Source organism: Syngnathoides biaculeatus, chromosome 5, assembly GCF_019802595.1.
Source record: "Syngnathoides biaculeatus isolate LvHL_M chromosome 5, ASM1980259v1, whole genome shotgun sequence".
NCBI lineage: Eukaryota > Metazoa > Chordata > Actinopteri > Syngnathiformes > Syngnathidae > Syngnathoides > Syngnathoides biaculeatus.
The window spans coordinates 14,500,303-14,519,712 of NC_084644.1; the positions used below are offsets into that span (position 1 = coordinate 14,500,303).

General features: G+C 44.0%; 1 protein-coding gene across 3 annotated transcripts in view; it reads left to right on the forward strand.

Annotated features, from left to right (window-relative positions):
* LOC133501058 (vascular endothelial growth factor A-A-like) overlaps window positions 1-19,126 on the forward strand; it is a 30,571-nt gene extending 11,445 nt beyond the window's left edge. For 2 of the 3 annotated variants that reach the window (XM_061820481.1, XM_061820480.1), the window contains exons 4-7: window positions 209-285; window positions 366-398; window positions 8,544-8,675; window positions 16,463-19,126. In XM_061820481.1, coding sequence (XP_061676465.1) covers window positions 209-285; window positions 366-398; window positions 8,544-8,675; window positions 16,463-16,484 — 264 coding nt within the window. In that variant the 3' untranslated portion in view covers window positions 16,485-19,126. The remainder of the gene's footprint in view (window positions 1-208; window positions 286-365; window positions 399-8,543; window positions 8,676-16,462) is intronic. The other variant, XM_061820482.1, reaches the window with a different exon arrangement.
* The last annotated feature ends 284 nt before the right edge of the window (window positions 19,127-19,410 follow it).

Sequence of the window (19,410 nt, forward strand, 5' to 3'; positions counted from 1 at the left end):
CAAATCCTCTCCTGGACTCTGAACACACTTGGACTTTGGCGTGCATGATGGTTGAAGCAGTACAGGGATATGCATGCTTACGCATATCTCTTCATGTCTTTCAATCAAGGAGTGCAAGGGCTTTGGGTTTACACGTTTGTCCCAAGTGAGCAAGCTTGTTTAACAGTAGCTATTGTTTTCTTTGTCATGTCCTCTGTTTTCCTTCAAGGTAATGCGGGTTAGATCAATGGTCACGCAACATCAAATTCTGTTGAGATTCATAGAGCATCAAAAGTGTGACTGCAGGTAAGAGAGCCCACATTTTCATTCAATTGAATCAAAGAAGCAAAAATCACATTTATACATGATTTTGTTTTCCATCTCAGATTCAAACCTGAAGTTCAAGCAAAGAAACAATAGTAAGTAGGTTGTGAATGTGCATTTTTGCAGAATTTTCTTTGTTTTCTGGCAGTTTGTGTGTGTATGGATGTGTTTGTGTGAGCGAGAGTAAGAGAGAGAGAGTGAGAGAGAAAGCTGTCTGCTTAAAGCTGGGTAAGTACAAGATTTATTTTTGAAAGTTCTATGACTTTGTGTGGATATCTTTCTTTACCTACGGTGGAAGAATAACAGACATGCATGTCGTCCCCATTTTGTCATATACCTCGGCAAAGGATAATGGTGCCCTCCAGCATTGATAAAAAAATAATGGGAATAATTCTGAGTTAAAGTTAACTTGTAATCCTTATAGATCTTGAATGCCGGTTTTGTTTGTTCAACAGTGTCGCAATACTCAACTAGAGTGCATAGGCACTCTAGTATGTTGCTGAAAGATAGTGAGTATGTGGTTGGAAGTTGTCCAATTTCACTTAATTTGTCAGGAAAGCAGTATTTTTAAAAAAATCTTTTTTCATCAATCAACGCTAGAGACAGAATAAATCACAATTTATATCATCATTGTGTTCAATTAAACAGACGTAGACTTCACAGTAAATAAATTTGCGAGTAAATTGAGACAAGATCACCATGACTTCAGTTGTCATTCTATTTTGTGATATTTTTGTTTGTGATGTGCCATGAAATTTTTAAAATGCGAAATGATTGCCTTGGCCAAATAAAGGTTGCGAAATACTGCAATGGTTTGTTTTGTTTGTTTTTGTCAACAGGCACATTTGGGACATATTGTGGTTTACCAAAATGTGACATGTCCAGCCTTCTTGCTACAATTTAGGCATTCCAGCAAATAACATCCAGGCCAAGTGTCCACTTACATTTTTCACTTTTAGAAGTTACGGATGGTGGCACAGTGTAAGACTGGTTAGCAAATCCACCTCACAGTTCTGAGTACTGGGGATCAAATCCAAGTCTTGCATGTGTGGAATTTACATGTTCTCCCCTTGCCTGCATGGTTTTTCTCCAGATATTCCGGTTTCCTCCCAAATCCCGAAAAAATGCATAGGAGATCAATTGAAAACCGTAAATTGCCCATAAGTGTGAATGTGAGTGTGAATGGTTGTTTGTCTACATGTGCCCTGCGATTTCCTGGTGACCAGTTCAGGTTGTACCTCGCCTCTCACCCAGAGTCAGCTGCGATAGGCTCTAGCACACCTGTGACCCTTGTGAGTACAAGCGGTATGCAAAATAGATAATACTATGGATGGATAGAAAGAAGTTACAGGTGGGGATTTTGCTGAATCTGATTTATAGATTGTTCTAAACACCCGTCTTCTCTGGCAGTGTCATATTGAGCAGGGCAAAGTTTTCTGGAGGAGCTGTGTCATAGCTGAAGCCTCGGGATTTAAATGTTGACTTCTCACAATTACAAAAATGTTATTCATCCATCCATTTTCTTCGACTTAGCTGAGGTCAGCTTGTGGAGGCAGTAACTTTATCAAGGAAGCCCAGACTTCCCCCTCCCCCACCACTTCATCCAGCCTTTCTGAGTGGATCCTGAGGTGTTCCCAAGCAAGCCGAGAGACAAAGTCTTTGAAGCGTGTCCTGGGGCATCCCTGGGATTTCCTCCTGGTGGGATATGCTCGGAACACCACACCAGGGAGGCATCCAGGAGGCATCCGAATCAGATGCTCCACCCACATCATCTTGCTCCTGTCAGTGTGGAGGAGCAGCGACTCAACATTGAGCTCCTGGAGAGCCTGGAGACCCTGCAGAGGATACTCATTTCAGCTGATTGAATCTGCGATCATGTTTTTTTCGGTCATGACCCATAGCTCATGACCATCAGTGAGGGTAGGAGCGTAGCTCAACCGGTAAATCGAGCCTCGGCTTGCTCCTTCTTCCCCACGATGCACCAATACAGTAGTAGTAGTATAGTCTGCATCACTGCAGATGCAATACCAATGCTCTTGTCAATCTAGGGTTCCATTCTTCCCTCACTCGTGAACAACACCTCAAATTATTTGAACTCCTCCACTTGTGAAAGTAGCTCATCCCCGACCTGGAGACCCCAATCCACCCTTTTCTGACAATGAACGCCAGTCTCAGACTTAGAGGGGCTGATTCTCATCCCAGCCACTTCGCACTCAGCAATGGACCGCTCCAGTGAGGGTTGGAGATCACAACCTGATGAAGTCAACAGAACCACATCATCTGCAAAAAACGGATCCAATACTGATTCAACCAAAACCGGATACCCTCTACGTTTCAGCCAGGTGTGTAAATTCTGTACATAAATATTTAGAACGGTGACAAAGGGCGGCCTTGGCGGAGTCCAACCCTCACCGGAAACAAGTGCAACTCCATGTCGGGGATGTGGACTAAACGCAGACCATGGGTTTCACAAGGAACGAATGCCCCATATCAGGGGGTTTGGTACCCCATACTCCTGAAGAATGCCCCACAGGACTCCCCAAGGGACATGATCGTATACATTCTCCAAGTCCACAAAACACATGTAGTCTGTTTGGGTGAACTCACATGCACCCCCAAGGACCCTGCTGAGGGTGAAGGGCTGGTCAACTGTTCCATGTCCAAGACAAAAACCACATTGCTCCTTCTGAATCTCATATTCAACTTCCCCACGAGCGCTCCTCTCCAGCAGCCCTGAATAGACCTAACCAGAGTCCCCATTCTTGAAAAGGGGGACCACCATCCCAGTCTGCCAATCCAATGTCCATGTGATGTTGCAAAGGTGTGTAAACCAGGACAACCCTACAAATTCCAGAGCCTTTAGCAACGCCACGTGCTCTAGGGCTTTGCCACTAACGAGCTTTTTAAACGTGTTGAAGTCACTTATTCAACCCAAGAGATAGGCGAGCCCATCTCAGAAACCTCACACTCTGCTTCCTCATAGAAAGGTGTGTCTGTGAAATTGCGGAGGTCTTTTAAGTATTCATTCCACTGACTCACAGCATCCCAAGTTGAGGTCAGTACCACCCCATCCCCACTATACACAGTATTGATGGTGCACTGCTTTCCCCTTCTGAGACACCGGATGTTGGACCAGAATTTTCTCAAAGACGTCCGGAAGTAGTTCTCAATGGTGTCAACAAGCTCCTCCCATGCCTGGGTTTTTGCCTCAGCAACCACCAAACCTGCATTCTGCTTGGCCAGCCAGTACCCATCAACTGCCTCAGGAGACCTACAGGCCAAAAAAGCCTGATAGGACTATTGCTTCAGCTTCACAACTTACCTTACTGCCGGTGTCCACCAACTGGTTTGCAGATTGCCACCACAACAGGTACTGATTATCTTACGGCCACAGCTCTCGTCTGCCGCTTCAACAATAAAGGCACGGAACATGGGCCACTCGGACTCAGTATCCCCTGCCTTCCTCAAAATGTGAGTGAAGTTCTTCCAGAGGTCAAAGTTGAAACTCCTTCAGAGTCGGTATTCCTCCAGATGTTCAAAAATGACCCTACCGATACTTTTGGGAGTTTGAGGTCGGAGTGGCATCTTCCCCCACCATCTGAGTCAACTGAGGTGTTGATTAGTGAGCTGCTTTGCCCCTGAGTGTGCAAGACATGTGTTCGCAAGTCCAATGACATGATCACAAGATCAATTATCGAACGGCAACTTAGGGTGTCCTGGTGCCAATTGCTTGTATGGACACCCTTGTGCTTAAACATGGTGTTTGTTATGGACAATCTGGAGTGAACACAGAAGTCCAATGTCAGAACACCACTTGGATTCCTCTCAAACACGCCCTTCCAGATCTCACTGTCATTGGCCACGTTAGCACAGAAGTCCCCCAGCAGAACGATGGAGTCCCCAGCAGGAGCGCTCTCCAGTATTTCCTCCAAGGATTCCAAAAAAGGTGGGTACTCTGAACTATTGTTTGGTGCAGGCACATAGAACAGTCAGGACCCGCGACCCCATCTGAAGGCAGAGGGAGGCTACCTTCTCATCCACCGGGGTGAACCCCAACGTACAGGTGCTGAGCGGGGGGCAATAATTATACCCACACCTGCCCGAGGCCTTTCACTGTGGACAACTCCAGACTGGAAAAGTGGTCAACAGTCTTATCAAAAAAACTTGTACCAGAGCCCTTGTACCACAGCCATATGTGGAGGCAAGCCTGACTAGTCAGAACCTCTCAACCTCATCCACAAGATCAAGCTTCTTCCCTGTCAGAGAGGTGACATTCCACATCCCAGAGCAGTTTCTTTAGCTGGGGATCATATTTCCATATTGCCATCTTCGGCCACCAACCAATTCACACTGCACCCGACCCCTATGGCCCCTCCCGCAGGTGGTGAGCCCATTGGAAAGGGGATGATAGGTGCAGGCACAGCCACCAGGCGCTCGCCTTCGAGCTCCACCTAAAGGTCTGTCTCTAGAGGGGGGGCCTGGGCAAAGGAAACCTAGATCCATTATTTTACTCATCATAGGGGTTTATGGAACTGTGTTTTCTCTGGTCCCTCACCTGAGACCTGTTTGACATGAGTGACCTTAAAAAGGGAATCCCCCAGACAACTTAGTTTCGAGGATGATTGGCACACACAAACCCCTCCCTCCCAAGACTCAAAGAGGAGAAAAATGTTATTATGGAAGAAAAAAGATTAATATGCAGCAACACGTGTTGTGTCTGTTCCTGTGGTGTAAATGCACCCTGAAAGCAGTGCTGCTTGTAGCAAGCATGTAACATATGTGCTTTTGCCTTCCCCGAGTGTGCTTTAAGCTGTTTATCGACACCCCAATTGGAAATTGCTGTAAAACTAAAGGCACAACAAAAAGGAGTACAGTGTATATTTAAGTACAAGAGACATCATTGTAGAACTAGCCAAATTGTGCTATCAATAAATGAAAATCCCTTTAGACAGTCTAGGTAACACAAGCATAAAATCAGATGTGGGATTTACATTCAAACAACCAATATTTACGCACAAATACTGTTGAAACATGTATGGACAGACAGTATAACAATACTGCCGGGCATACATTCTTAATTTGTGAAAAATTATTTTAAGTGTGACATTGTGACCATGTGACATTCTTATACTCTTTTTCTGTTATTGTAATTTGCAGCTCCATGCATTCATCGCCCCGCACTGCCTCAAAAGGTCAATGCAACAGCAGATACAGTCTTGGCATTGATAGAAAGATAGAAAGACAAACATATTTTCCACCTGATTATCAGACAGATTCAATATATTATTTTGGTTGTTATGAACTTATTTTTCGGTTGTTATATATTTAAATTAAGTTTTTGGAAGTTAAATATGTTTCAAATTCAATTAATAATAATGTTCATCAATTGTGATTTCATATCAATCACAATAATTGTGATCATTACTTTTTTTCATAATTGCCCAACCTCACTGAGGTCTGCATGAATGAAGCTCAGCTTCCCGAATCATTTTCTTTTTTAGACCCCAAGCAAGTTCCACTGCAAGTAGTGTCTCCATTTTGTCTGCTTTGGATCTAGACACATCTTATCAACAGTTAATTCCCACAGTTGACCAAAGTCATGGCAGCATGGTGGTGCACCTGGTTAGAGCGTTAGCCTCACAGTTCTGAGGACTTGGATGCAAACCCTAGCTCCGGCTGTGTGGCGTTTGCATGTTCTTCCCGTGACTCTGTGGATTTTCTCCAGGCACTTCAGCTTGTTCCCACATCCAAAACATGCATTAATTGGAGAGTCCAAATTGCCTCTAGCTGTGACTATTTGTCCAACTGTTGTCTCTCATGAACTGCGATTGGCTCCCAACCAATTCACGGTGTAGTCTGACTCCTCCCCGATGATAGCTGGAATAGGCTCCAGCACCCCCGTGACTCTTGTGAGGACAGACCGCTCAGAAAATGGATTAATGGAGGTTTTTTTTCCTCAAATAGAGATTTAATTGGTAGCTTAATTGGTGTTAGAATTATGAACCATAGGGCAGCATGCTTAGCACACATATCGATCAGAGGAATATAAATTGATACGTTGATGTATTGAAGGACAGCTTTAATGTGTGTGCGTGTGTATTGATGGAGACCTGCAATTTTCAGCACTGCATGTTGTCAATACAGTATATACTCGGCTGTCAAAGGGCCTCTTTTTATGGCAACGTTAGTGTCATGGTGTGGCTTAGCAATGGGATTGACAGGCATAGACTGCAGATCACCCGCTGCTATCTGCACTATGACTCCAGTTGCACAAATCTAAGGCTCAACTACCTTCTTAGTCTAATTGTAGCAACAGGTGTCAGGCACTTACTATTTTTATTTTTGGTGCTGCAACTAGAGGAAAAAACGAATGATGAATGGACACCATGTTGGTTAAATTAGTTGACACAAGGTATTATGTCTTTAGATAACTCCAACCAGCATCACTTCACTTTCAGTTCAGGCTTTTGATCCATTTGTTGAGGCATGCAAAACAGTGAGAACATATTAAATCGGTCAGACAGCTCGGCAGGCAGGCAGTCAGTATGTTATTTCTTACCATGTGAACAGGTCCACATAACTGTCAGTGATTCACATTTGACTTCACTTAACAGGATGCAAAAGTCGGAAAATTCAAGATTCAAGATTTCTCTTTTGCATATCACGTACAGTATAAAGAAATAGTGAATATGCAATAGGTCAAGCTGATTTTAAATAACACTCCCACTTCTCACAGACAAACCTCACAACTCCACGCAGACACATTTAATAATAGAGTGAAACATTCGGTAATTTCTTGTGTATAATGGACACCCATCTATAATGCGCACCTCCAAAGTTGACCTAAAAATTCTGGGAAACTCTTCTACCTATGGAGAATTCATATTTACAATGCATGATTTTGCTTCTACCCATATAATCAAAACATGAATTATTATCTGTATTTTGTTAATTTTTTTTAAAGGATAAATCTCAAGTTAAACACTTTCTGAGAACAGGTAATCGTTTTTAATTTACTTGCTTTATTTGAAATTAACACCCTTACTTTTATTTTGTAAATTAGAAAATGGACAGTTGTGCTCATATGTTTGATTAGCCAGGCAGAATTTGTAAGACTGGTACAATTCTTTCAAGAAAACATGAAGGACCAGGTGAACCACATTTAATTTGATTTGAATGGGATTCAACTTAAATGTTCAAGCATTTAAAAAAAAGCATTATAATAAAAAAAAAACATAAGCATAAAGAAATGATAATGATTGTTGTTGTTCAGTCATCAGTCATGTTTAATCAATAGTCTCTCATGATGCAGTGGTACACATGCTTTTGGTGGAGGCAGCGTAGGATCGATTCCCGCTCAGTGATGGTGTCATCTGCTCTGCGACTGACTGGTGAGCAGTTCAGGGTGTAGTCCGCCTTTTGGCCAAAACTTGCTGGGATAGGCTCCAGCTAACCCGTGACCCTTGTACGGATAAGCAGCTTGGATGATGGATGGATGGATATTTCACAAATTCTGCCAGGGTATGTAAATTTATGAACACAACTACATATACAGGTACACAGGTACCCTTGTCATATTGGAATGAATGTGTAGGGTACACTTTTTTTATAACCACTTGCTGGCGGTGGCATATTAGAAAGAAAGTTGACACTTTTCTATAACCTCTAGGTGCAGTAGCTTTTTGGAATGAAAGTGGAGAGATTTTTTGTTGCTTCTCGACGGCACCTTACTTTTGACATTTTTTTTTGTCATTGCGCATTATACATCCTGACCACTTCCAAGTAGGTCAGATTGTTAAAATAGATATAGGCATCGTGTGACTGCCGATTTGTATCATGGCATCCTGAAAGTGGTTGTATTGATGCCAGGGAGCGATGAGATCAGATAACCAAAGTCAAATCCTTTTGTTGTGGGGGTGAAATCACCTAAGCTTAACCCTGCCTTGCTGGAGGATTGCCTGTCTTTGTTCACAGTCAGCTACTTTGATCTGCAGGAGGTTGGAGAGGCGGCGCTGTAAAGAGGGTGTACTCATTTGTTATCATGATATAAATGTTTGTGCACATGCATTTTCTTCACTCAGCAATCATGATAAATGAGATGACGAGGGGTGGGTTAGGATGTGAAAAGAGGAGGGATGAGGGATTTTGCATGATTGTCTATCTGCCCTCTCCTCAGAATTCACTCCTTAGCTTAGATCTCTCTCTATCTCTTTTGTCTCTACTTTTTGCTTCCCTTGCAGCCACTGTGCGCCTTGTTCACAGAGAAGAAAGCGCTTGTTTGTGCAGGACCCTCTCACCTGTAAATGCTCCTGCAAATTCACACTATTAGACTGCAAGTCCAGGCAGCTTGAATTAAATGAAAGAACTTGCAGGTTTGTTTACCATACATACGATAAACATCGTGCCTTATATCCATACTTTTTTCTCTCTCCTGGTTTCCTATCCCTTCACCCACTGCTTTGCTTTGAGGATAGATGGATTCTCTTTTGATAACCGCATGACTGTCTCCTGCCTTTTGATCTTCTTTTATATTGTTACATGTGAATGTTGCCGTTTCCTTTTCCCCAGTGCTTGTATTGTGTTGTCAAATGTTACTATGACTCCGGTCAGCAATGGAAGTCAAAATCATCTTTATAATATAGTTTTCAACTTTATTTATTTATTTATAGTTCTACTGTATCTGTATAACAAATATGATTCTGATACAGAAGTAATTGTTATTGAGGTCATTGATTGTGATGTAATTTTAATACAAAGCTCAATGTTAGATGCATTTGTATGCACAAGACAATTATGCACGTTCAGACTCAATATAATCATGGCATCATCCATTAACAGTTTATTTTCTTGTGAAAATTCTAAATTGAGCTCAGTTTTTTTGTCAGTGTATATTAGTTTAAAATCAAGACGGATTCTTCATTTTCTGATTAGTCATTCATAATCATAGTCTCATCCATCCATCCATCCATCAATCCATTTTCTGTACTGCTTACCGTGGGCATGCTGGAGTCTATCCCAGTATTCTTCGGGCAAGAGGTGGGTGGTGCTCTGTGAACCGCCAGCCTTTTTAGCTATAAACATTTGTGGCTTACCATTCCTATGGAGGGTATCGATGATTATCTTCTGGTCAGTTGTCAAGTCTGCACTCTTCTCCATATTTAACCCAACTGAGACAATTAAACCAAATTGAAGCAATTTAAAAACTAGTGATTTGAGTTTAATAGATGATTAATGTGTGACACAGTTTAAAACATTTTTGGCCTGCAAAATTTGGGCTGATTTCTTTCCTTATTCAGTGTTCTATTTTTTTTTTCCCGAATTCCTGATTTTGTGGGTTTTCTGACCTGGAAGCCCAAATTAATTAAAGGGGAAATCCACTGGTTTGCATTAACAATATATCCATGTAATCTGTACTCTATTTTGACAATGTGATTTTAAAATCCTCTCTCTTTTAATAGTGTTTTAAGAATATTTTTATTGACAATTACGAATTTTCAGGGGCGCTGCCATTTTCGTGAGTCACGTGACCTACGTGCGCAGATGTGACGTGGACCATCCCGCAACAAAGGCTCGATTACATGGGACACCATTTATGCCCAGCCCTGATTTCTCGGATTTATCCTCATCTGATTAAGAAATAGTAGTATCGGTTGACCGGGAAGACGGAGGAATACTTCCATACAAAGCCGTTACCAGCACAGCCATGAGCGGCTCAGCTGCTCAGTTGATCTGGAAGGCGGAGGAATACTTCCATACACAGCCGTGAGTGGCTTTGCCGCTCAGTCGATCGGGAAGGCGGAGGAATAGTTCCATACACATCCGTGAATGGTATGGCCGTGAGCGGCTCTCCGCCGTTAAGTTGATTGGGAAGACAGAGAAATACTTCTATACACAGCCGTGAGCAGCTCGGCTGCTCGGTTCATCGGGAAGATGGAGGAATACTTCCACACAGATTTGAACCTGTGGCTGTCACGTCCCATCTGAACGAGAGGTAGGACCCAAATGCAGGAACGCGGAAGACGCAAGGTAGTTCAAGAAGAGACACGTTTATTGTATGCAGAGTTCGGGGATCGAGCAGGCAGTCCGGTGCACGGGGAAACAATGCAGGCAGAAGTGTCGAGGAGTCAGGCTTACAAGGTTGGTCAGAAAACGGACGGAGGTCGGTACACACAGGTTCAGTCAGGAGTACGAGAGTGCTGGAACGGGACATAAAGCTCAACGAACTGGCGGAGGACCAGTCGTCACCGGGTCCTATATATACGGGGGATGATCAGGCCGCATGAGGCACAGGTGTGTGCCTCCCAATCACCACAGCCGCACAGCTCGCGCTGAAGCGGCAGGATCATGACAGTACCCCCCCCCCAAAGGCACGGCTCCCAGACGTGCCTAAACGAAAAAAAACAGACACTAATTAACACAGGCAGGGGTGGGTGGAAGGGGATCCGGAGGAGGGCACGCCCCCCCCGAACCCCAGACTGGTGGCCATCCAGGCCACCAAACACAAGACGTCCGGGCGGACAGGTCAGGAGGACGACCCGGACGCCAAGCACCAGGGTCCCCACGGGTCGATTCGGGCGGACGACCTCTGTGAGGAGCCAAACAGTGAGGCAGGAACCAGAACGAGGCAGGCCACTGCTCCAGACGAGAACCTCCCACGCCGTCGTTGCAAGACGACCAGGGATTGGCCAGGTCCTGAAGTGGCTGGGCGAACTCAGGAGCGAAGAAGATGATGGAGAGCAGGACCAGAGCCCCTCCTCCTGGACAGGAACGAGAGAAGGCGGCGCCATCACCGCCCCCTCCTCCTGGACAGGAACGAGAGAAGGCGGCGCCATCGCCGCCCCCTCCTGGACAGCAACGTGAGAAGGCGGCGCCATCGCCGCCCCCTCCTGGACAGCAACGTGAGAAGGCGGCGCCATCGCCGCCCCCTCCTGGACAGCAACGTGAGAAGGCGGCGCCATCGCCGCCCCCTCCTGGACAGCAACGTGAGAAGGCGGCGCCATCGCCGCCCCCTCCTGGACAGCAACGTGAGAAGGCGGCGCCATCGCCGCCCCCTCCTGGACAGGAACGTGAGAAGGCGGCGCCATCGCCGCCCCCTCCTGGACAGGAACGTGAGGGCGTGCCCGTCGCTGACAGAGCAGGAGTGTGGAGCGTCCGCTGGCCGGTCGCCACTGCCACTCCAGAGCACGGACGAGAAGCGGCTGTGGAGACGTCGCCACCTTCTGGACAGCAACGTGAGGCGGCATCGGGTCGGTCCCCACCGCCACGTGAGCTTGCAGTGCATCCGTAGAAACAGCAACATGGGCGTGGCGCGGTGGCAAATCCGTTTCCAGGGCAACGTGAACCTGAGTAGGCGGAGAGTCAGTCGAAACTGACACGTGGGCGTGTCTCGGGAGCGGGTCAGTTCCAACTGCCGCGTGAGCTCTGCTCGGAACCGCCAACACTGCGACGTGCACTTGAGGTGGCGAGTCTGTTCCCACTGTGGCGTGCACTTGGCAAGGGGACGAGTCGGTTTCCACGGCAACGTGAACCTGAGCAGGCGGAGAGTCAGTCGAAACTGACACGTGGGCGTGTCTCGGGAGCGGGTCAGTTCCAACTGCCACGTGAACCTGAGTCAGCAGCGAGTCCGTCGCCGTTGCGACGTCAGCGTAGGTCGGCTGGTTCGCCAATCCTTGCTGGACCTGGGCCGTGAGAGCCGCCAATTCGGCGCTCTGCCGCTCTATCTCTGCCCGCATTTCGCGGCGGAACGCCTCGTGATTAGGCGGCTCCTCCTCCGTCCTGGCTGGAAGCTTCGCCACAAGCTGCGGGTCTGCCGGTCTCACCGTTGCCGGCGAGGAGTGGGAGGACGGTGTCTTCGTTGCCGCGCAGCGAGAGACACCAGGGAGCGCCCGGCCGGGGCGTCTCCTCTGTCCGCCACGCGGAGGTCCCGGGTAGATGGCCAATCGGGTTCCCTCGTACCGATTAGTGTACTTGGATCTACCGGGCGAAGTCGCTCGGGTGCTGGAAACGCGGGGAGGCGGCGCAAACTGACTGGGGTGAAAGATCGGACGAGCAGATTCATATTCAAATTCGTCGGAGTCGTACTCAGGCAGCCGGTCATACAAATCGTGGTCCTCCTCATATTCCGAAAAGTCAGAGTCCAGAAGAATATGAGGAGCCGGACAGGTCGTGTTCGGGACGTATTCATACCTCGCTGGCGGAGCGTAAGACACGGAAGTGGAGGACATCAGGGAGCCTACCCGGATTGGGCAGGCTTGGTCCTCCGGCAGACGGTCTACCTTGCGTCGGTCCCGGCGACGCTGGGTCTTTGCTGCTGGGTCCTGTATTGCCCAGTTCGTTCTGTCACGTCCCATCTGAACGAGAGGTAGGACCCAAATGCAGGAACTCGGAAGACGCAAGGTAGTTCAAGAAGAGACACGTTTATTGTATGCAGAGTTCGGGGATCGAGCAGGCAGTCCGGTGCACAGGGAAACAATGCAGGCAGAAGTGTCGAGGAGTCAGGCTTACAAGGTTGGTCAGAGAACGGACGGAGGTCGGTACACACAGGTTCAGTCAGGAGTACGAGAGTGCTGGAACGGGACATAAAGCTCAACGAACTGGCGGAGGACCAGTCGTCACCGGGTCCTATATATACGGGGGATGATCAGGCCGCATGAGGCACAGGTGTGGGCCTCCCAATCACCACAGCCGCACAGCTCGCGCTGAAGCGGCAGGATCATGACAGTGGCTGTAAACAATGTCCCCAAGCGACGGAGCCGTGAGCTCTCTCCCCCGCGAGCGAGCTCCACCGCTTGGCTGTAAATAATGTGGAATATTCAGATGGTTCTTCAGGTGGAATGACGCGGAGTCTGACGAGATCACCCCGCCGAGTGGCGGAACCGTGAGCTCGCTCACTGGCCGAGCGAGCTCCTGGCTTGGTGGGAAGCAAGCTCACGGCTCCGTCGCTCTGTATGGAAGTATTCGTCCGTCTTCCCGATCAACCGATACTAATATATCTTCATCAGATGAGGATGAGTCCGAGAAATCAGCGCTGGGCGTAATGGTGTGCCACGTAATGGCGCGTTTGGAAAGGCACGTCATATGTCACATGCGCCCACGTAGGTCATGTAACTCGCAAAAAAGGCAGCGCCCCTTAAAATTTGTAATTGTTGATAAAAATCTTCTCAAAAAACTATTAAATGAGAGAGGATTTAACATCATATTGTCAAGATGGAGTACATATTACATGACCTATTGGATACATTGTTAATCCAAACCACTGGATTTCCCCTTTAAAAATAAACAAAAAAAAATACTTGTAATTGTTTAAAATGTGAGCCCTAAATTTATAATCCATGAAAGTTTTACTTTTTGAATAGAATTATCGAAGTAAACTTTCCATCATATTCTAATTTATTGGACAGATTCTGTATATATCAATTTTGCATGCAACTTATCCTAACGAAAGTCATGGGCATGGTGGAGTCTATCACAGCTACGTTTGGGCCAAAGGCGGGGTCCACCCTGAACGTGTTGCCAGCTAATTGCAGGGCAGATACTGTACGTATAAATAATCAAACATTCAAACTCTCCTCTGGGTAATTTCCTCAATTAACCTACAACACATTTTTCAGTGATTTGGGAGGAAACAAACTAAAATACCCATCGTCAACTGTGCAGCCACGGGAGTGCTGGAGCCTAACTCAGCTGTCATCGGGCACGAGGCAGGGTACACCCTGAACTGGTTGCCAGACAATCGCAGGGCACATGGAAACAGACAACAATCGCACTGACAATCACACTGAGGGCCAATTTAGACTCTCCAATGTATGTATGTGCATGTTTTGGGGATGTGGGAGGAAACCAGAGTGCCTGGAGAAAACCAACACACAGGCGCGGTGAGAACATGCAAACTCCACACAGGAAGGGCCTGGTTTTGGAAAGAAACTTCAGATTGTATTATATAATTTGAAACGAGGTAACAATAAAAAAATCAATATTTTTTCAATGTACTTGTAATGAATCGCACCAAAACAATGGAGATTGTGCAACACTGTTGAATTCCCATTCTTTATAATTATTGTCATTTTTTATTATTCACAGTTATTCATATGTTATATTTTATTAAACCATGAATACACTGTTCTGGCCCCTTGACAACAAATTGAATTGAATGTGAGTCTCAAACTAAGATGACTTTGACGACCCTGTTATAGAGTTGCTTTTCATTTGTGTTTCAAGTTTTATTTTTCTGACCACACTTTCCATGCGGATGCTCACCAACGGCTTGTACTCCTACGTTCATCCAAAAGTGTATTGTTGATCTACTTGGCAGATATAGTTTGTTCATTTGAGTTGTGACCAAAATGTTTCTCCCCTGGTCACAGTAAATGATACACAGCTCCCTAGAGAGAAGTAATATAAAAATTATTAGTATTATTATCATTATGATTCATTATTTTTAAGCATCAAATACAGACATGCATGTTGTGTTATAACAGTGGTTAGGAATGATAATGAAGTTGTTTTAAAAATTTTCTCGTTCAGGACTCATTTACACAAGTTTACTTTCTGACTCTTCTAAACCATGGTGTCATATAAACAAGTGGCCATAATTACATTGATGTTCTTTGTTAGTAGTTATAAAACAGCACTTTATGTAATTAATCACAATAATAGCAAGTAACAAAACTTGTAAATGAGATATTGTGATATTTTTTCATTAATTCAAAACAGTCTGCATGTACTGTATGTGTCAGGGATTTTTAATTGATTCATGGTGATCCATTTGAAGAACATTTGCATTACGCTGATGCACTATGCTGCTTGCCTATACATTTAATGCTCAAGCTCATGTACCATCAAGTGTGTTGAAAAAAAATGTAACTGTTTCTTCATGTCATTTTTATCACAAAATCTATTACAATCCATGACATCACTTGGAGAAATTTTGAAATTAGAGTTGCTTTTGGAAATTTCCATGGTCACAATTTTAGTCATTTACTTATTTGAAAATTACCATCAAAAGCTCTGTTTTTTATAGAGGGTTTTTCACATCACTTCCTCCTTCTCGGGCTGGAAGCAGGTGGAACACTGGTACAACGTGTTAGAGCGTTGGTCTCACAGTTCTGAGGACCAGGGTTCAAATCCCAGCCTGGCCTGTGTGGGGTTTGCATTTTCTCCCTGTGCCTGCGTGGGTTTTCTCCGGGCACTCTGGTTTCCTCCCACATCCCCAAAACTTGCATTAATTGGAGCGTTTAAATTGCCCTTAGGTGTGATTGTGAGTGTGACTGTTGTCTGTCTCTTTGTGCCCTGCTGTTGGGTGGCAACCATTCAGGGTGTACTGCCCGATGATAACTGGGATAGGCTCCAGCACTCCCGCGACCCTTGTGAGGATAAATGTCTCAGAAAATGGACTGATGGACCGAGAATCGGCACCCTATGGTGCAATCTCTAACTTAGTCTGAATTTTTTTTTTAAATACACTTTTAGAGAAAAATTTCATGGGTCCTGTTGATAAATCCATTCAAAATTGACAAACGTAATCAAAATGTCATAAAAGCAGTAAGATATATCATGAAGATAATGTAATTAAAATAGTTACACTACTACGTTTTTTAACTCGTAATTGTAATTAACTACATTTTCAAAGTAATCCTGTCAAAACTGACCACCCATGAATGACAATGCAGTTGAATTAAGGTAAACTCATTCCCATGGCTCCGTGAAGCACACACCCCCAAAAGAGAAGTGGTAGGACTGCTGCTTCTAGTTAACAAGGGCCCACACAGGGACCCCCACACTGATCTGGATTGAGAGAGCCACACACGTCTGTGACCAATGACATGATTGTCATAGCCTGCTTTATGTTCAGGAGAAGGGGGGAGTTTAAATACCTACAACTTACAGTTGTAGCTTAAAGCCTCAGCGGCTTAACTCAGCTGCAAACACATTTGTATTACATAGAAAGCTAACATGTTCATTACCATGATAATTTTCAACTGAAAAGTAGAAAGTCATACAAGCTACACCCCTCACTCTCTATGTCTTTTTTTCTGGCTTCTGGCTCTGCCCTTGTATATTTATGTGAGTGTACTGTGCATCTATCTGTATGACAAGGTTCTCACCAGGTATGCTGAGACCATATCAAACTGCTTAACCAGCTCTCTCTCTTCTTCCACAGATGTGACAAACTGAGGAGATGAGACAAGGAGGTATAGGCTACACTGTTATGAAGGAATTCTTTTCGGCACAGCACTTTGAAATGTGAGGATGCATTCCCTCCGAGGACACTCAAGGACGATCCAACACAGGACATTCTGGATTCTTATTTTGTCTGTCTTTTCACATAACGCTATTAATATATTTATACATATGTGCGTATACTCCAAGTACAGTGTGTATGGCTGCTACTATTTAAAACAAATGCGCTGTCGGCGTGTGAATGGGAAATGTGACAGAGGCGTTGTGTTCGTGGGTAAAATATATTTTATTTTATGAAAGACTTCACTGAATGCCGGCCTGCTGTGGATATGAACCTTGCTTTCTGGAAAATCAGGTGACCACAATTTTATCCACTGATGCAACAAATGCTCAACTTGGCTGAATGGGGGCAGCTGGATTACAAAATAATGATGGAATACCTGTGGCACTTGAACTGTATAGCAGGTTTCAGAACTTGTTGTCCTCTGTGACATGATGAGACGTTTTGTCTGTACTGTAGGAAGTGACAACAGTTAATGTTAACTACAATTATATAATATGACACAACTGCTGACACAGGTTACGTGGTGTGGTGACGAATAATGTGACCTTCTTCCCGATGGAAGTTCAGTGACGATGGCAAGAACCAAAACTAAGGTTTTCCTCATACATTGGATAAAAAAAAATTGAGCAAATACAAGGATCATTTTCATATAATTGGATCAATAATGGTAAAGACGGCAAGCAATTTTAGATACAATCTTGGTTTTATATGTTTAAATATCTCCAATGCTAAAACAGCCACCTTTTAAGTCCAACATATATATCCATAAAAGAGCTTCACTAAACAATGTACTTGTTGCTCCCCAAACTTTGGGGATATGAGTGTAGAAATGATCCAAACTACTCATTAAATCAATTGCACTCTTGTCTTTATATTGTACTATTGTAAAAATAGTATAAACATACAATAGTTGTGATCCATCCATCCATTTTCTTAGCTGCTTATCCTCACAAGGGTTGTGGGGAGTGCTGGAGCCTATCCCAGCTGTCATGCACCCTGCCTCCTTTCCGTTGACAACTGGGATAGGCTCCAGCGCTCCCCGTGACCATCGTGAGAATAAGCGGCATAGAAAATGGATGGATGGACTTTTGAATATTTATCACCATTATGACCTTTTGATGGATAACAACTGCCAATTAATCAAATATATATCAGATTAATTGATTTTTGAAAAGAAAATTCAGTGGGCCTTGTGTTGACTATTATTGCTCACATTATATGAAAATGAGCCCTAACAACCAATGATGATATACTGAAAGTTCATTTGTCAGGGTAATGGTACCGAACCACTACATGTCTGGTCCTGCCTTCATCATAACTTTTTTTGGGGGGCATGAAAAAAATATTTTTATTGACATGCACAGTTTATTATTTGTATTTTTATGTAGATATTGTGTTCATTTCAGAATATGTTTTGAGATCACGCTAAAGGGATTTTAATATAGGTATACATGACAAGGGTAATGACGAGATGAGCTAATAATTGGTCAGTGTAGAAATGCCCAACCTTGCAGTTTTTGTATTTAATGGCTTTGTGTGTGTTCCAAAGAAATAGTCATGCTTTAACAACAGACCAATTCATTTTTAACTGTCTGTATGTACTTCCTAGATATCCCTTTTTCAAAGACTACATTTAATTTATAGAATGTGTTCAGTATTCTATTGTTATAATATTTATATGAATTGTTACAGTGATTTTTGTTTGTCCTCCCATTCAGTCTACCTTGAGATTGAACATGTTGGACTGTGGGCTGATTTTTTGCAGCGAGAGGACTGAAAACAAAGCTTTGACAGTCCTGATTTAAACTAACGCTGTTACTCACCAGCCAAATGTGGGCGTAAAAGTTCCGGGGTGTCATATAATGGGCATTTGACCGATGGAAACCCCAGTCAAAAGTATGTGCGAATGATGCACCAGCACAAGTGCTTTTCATTTTGAACTTGGGCAGTGGACATGTGGTTTTGCACTTGCTTGCCCGCAGACATGTCATAAGCAGGACTGAAGGAGTCTAGTTGCTGCTGCTGCTCAGCTCGGACCTAATTGTGTGAAATTGTTTGTCTGTAGGTCTCACGTCTAAGCGTGGTGAACTGGTTCTTTGTCTGGCTTTTCTGACAAAAACAACTGACATAAAAGTAGCAGAAACGATCAGAGAGCTTTCAACTCATTTTTAGTTCAAATAACTATGCTAAAAAAAAAACAAACCTTAAGGCATTAGATAAGATGGCTAAAAATACCCGAAAATCCCATGTAGCTACTAAAATACATAATTTACACAACTAACCTTTTCTGCCAGTTGCAACACTGTTCTTTATCAGCGATGTGAGGAGGAAGCAAATCCTGATATTACCACCCTCAAACCGAAGTCCTGAGACTGATTACATTTAACTGGGTCAGAGACAATGCCTCTCAAGTCATCAATGGATGAAAACATTCTTTTTATATTTAAATGAAAAAAAAAGTTGAGTTTGTACAGCCACAAATTTTTTTGTAAGTATATTTTCACATTAATATATTTATTTGTGCTGTAAATTCTTTGACAATATTAATACTCTTTTTTGGGGGGGTTCTAATGACTATTAAACATATTTATTTTTAAAATATGTTGTTGTTTTTGTCATTATTGCTGCCTTTAGACATTTGAAAGCATGATCCAGCAAGATATTCTACAGCTGTTGTAAAGTCGATGGACACTTCATTATGATATACAGTGCCTTGCGGAAGTATTCGGCCCCCTTGAACTTTTCAACCTTTCGCTACATTTCAGGCTTCAAACATAAAGATATATTTATACATATATTTTTTGGTCAAGAATTAACAACAAGTGGGAGAGATGGGAAGGATGTGCAGCAAGTAAAGGTGATTA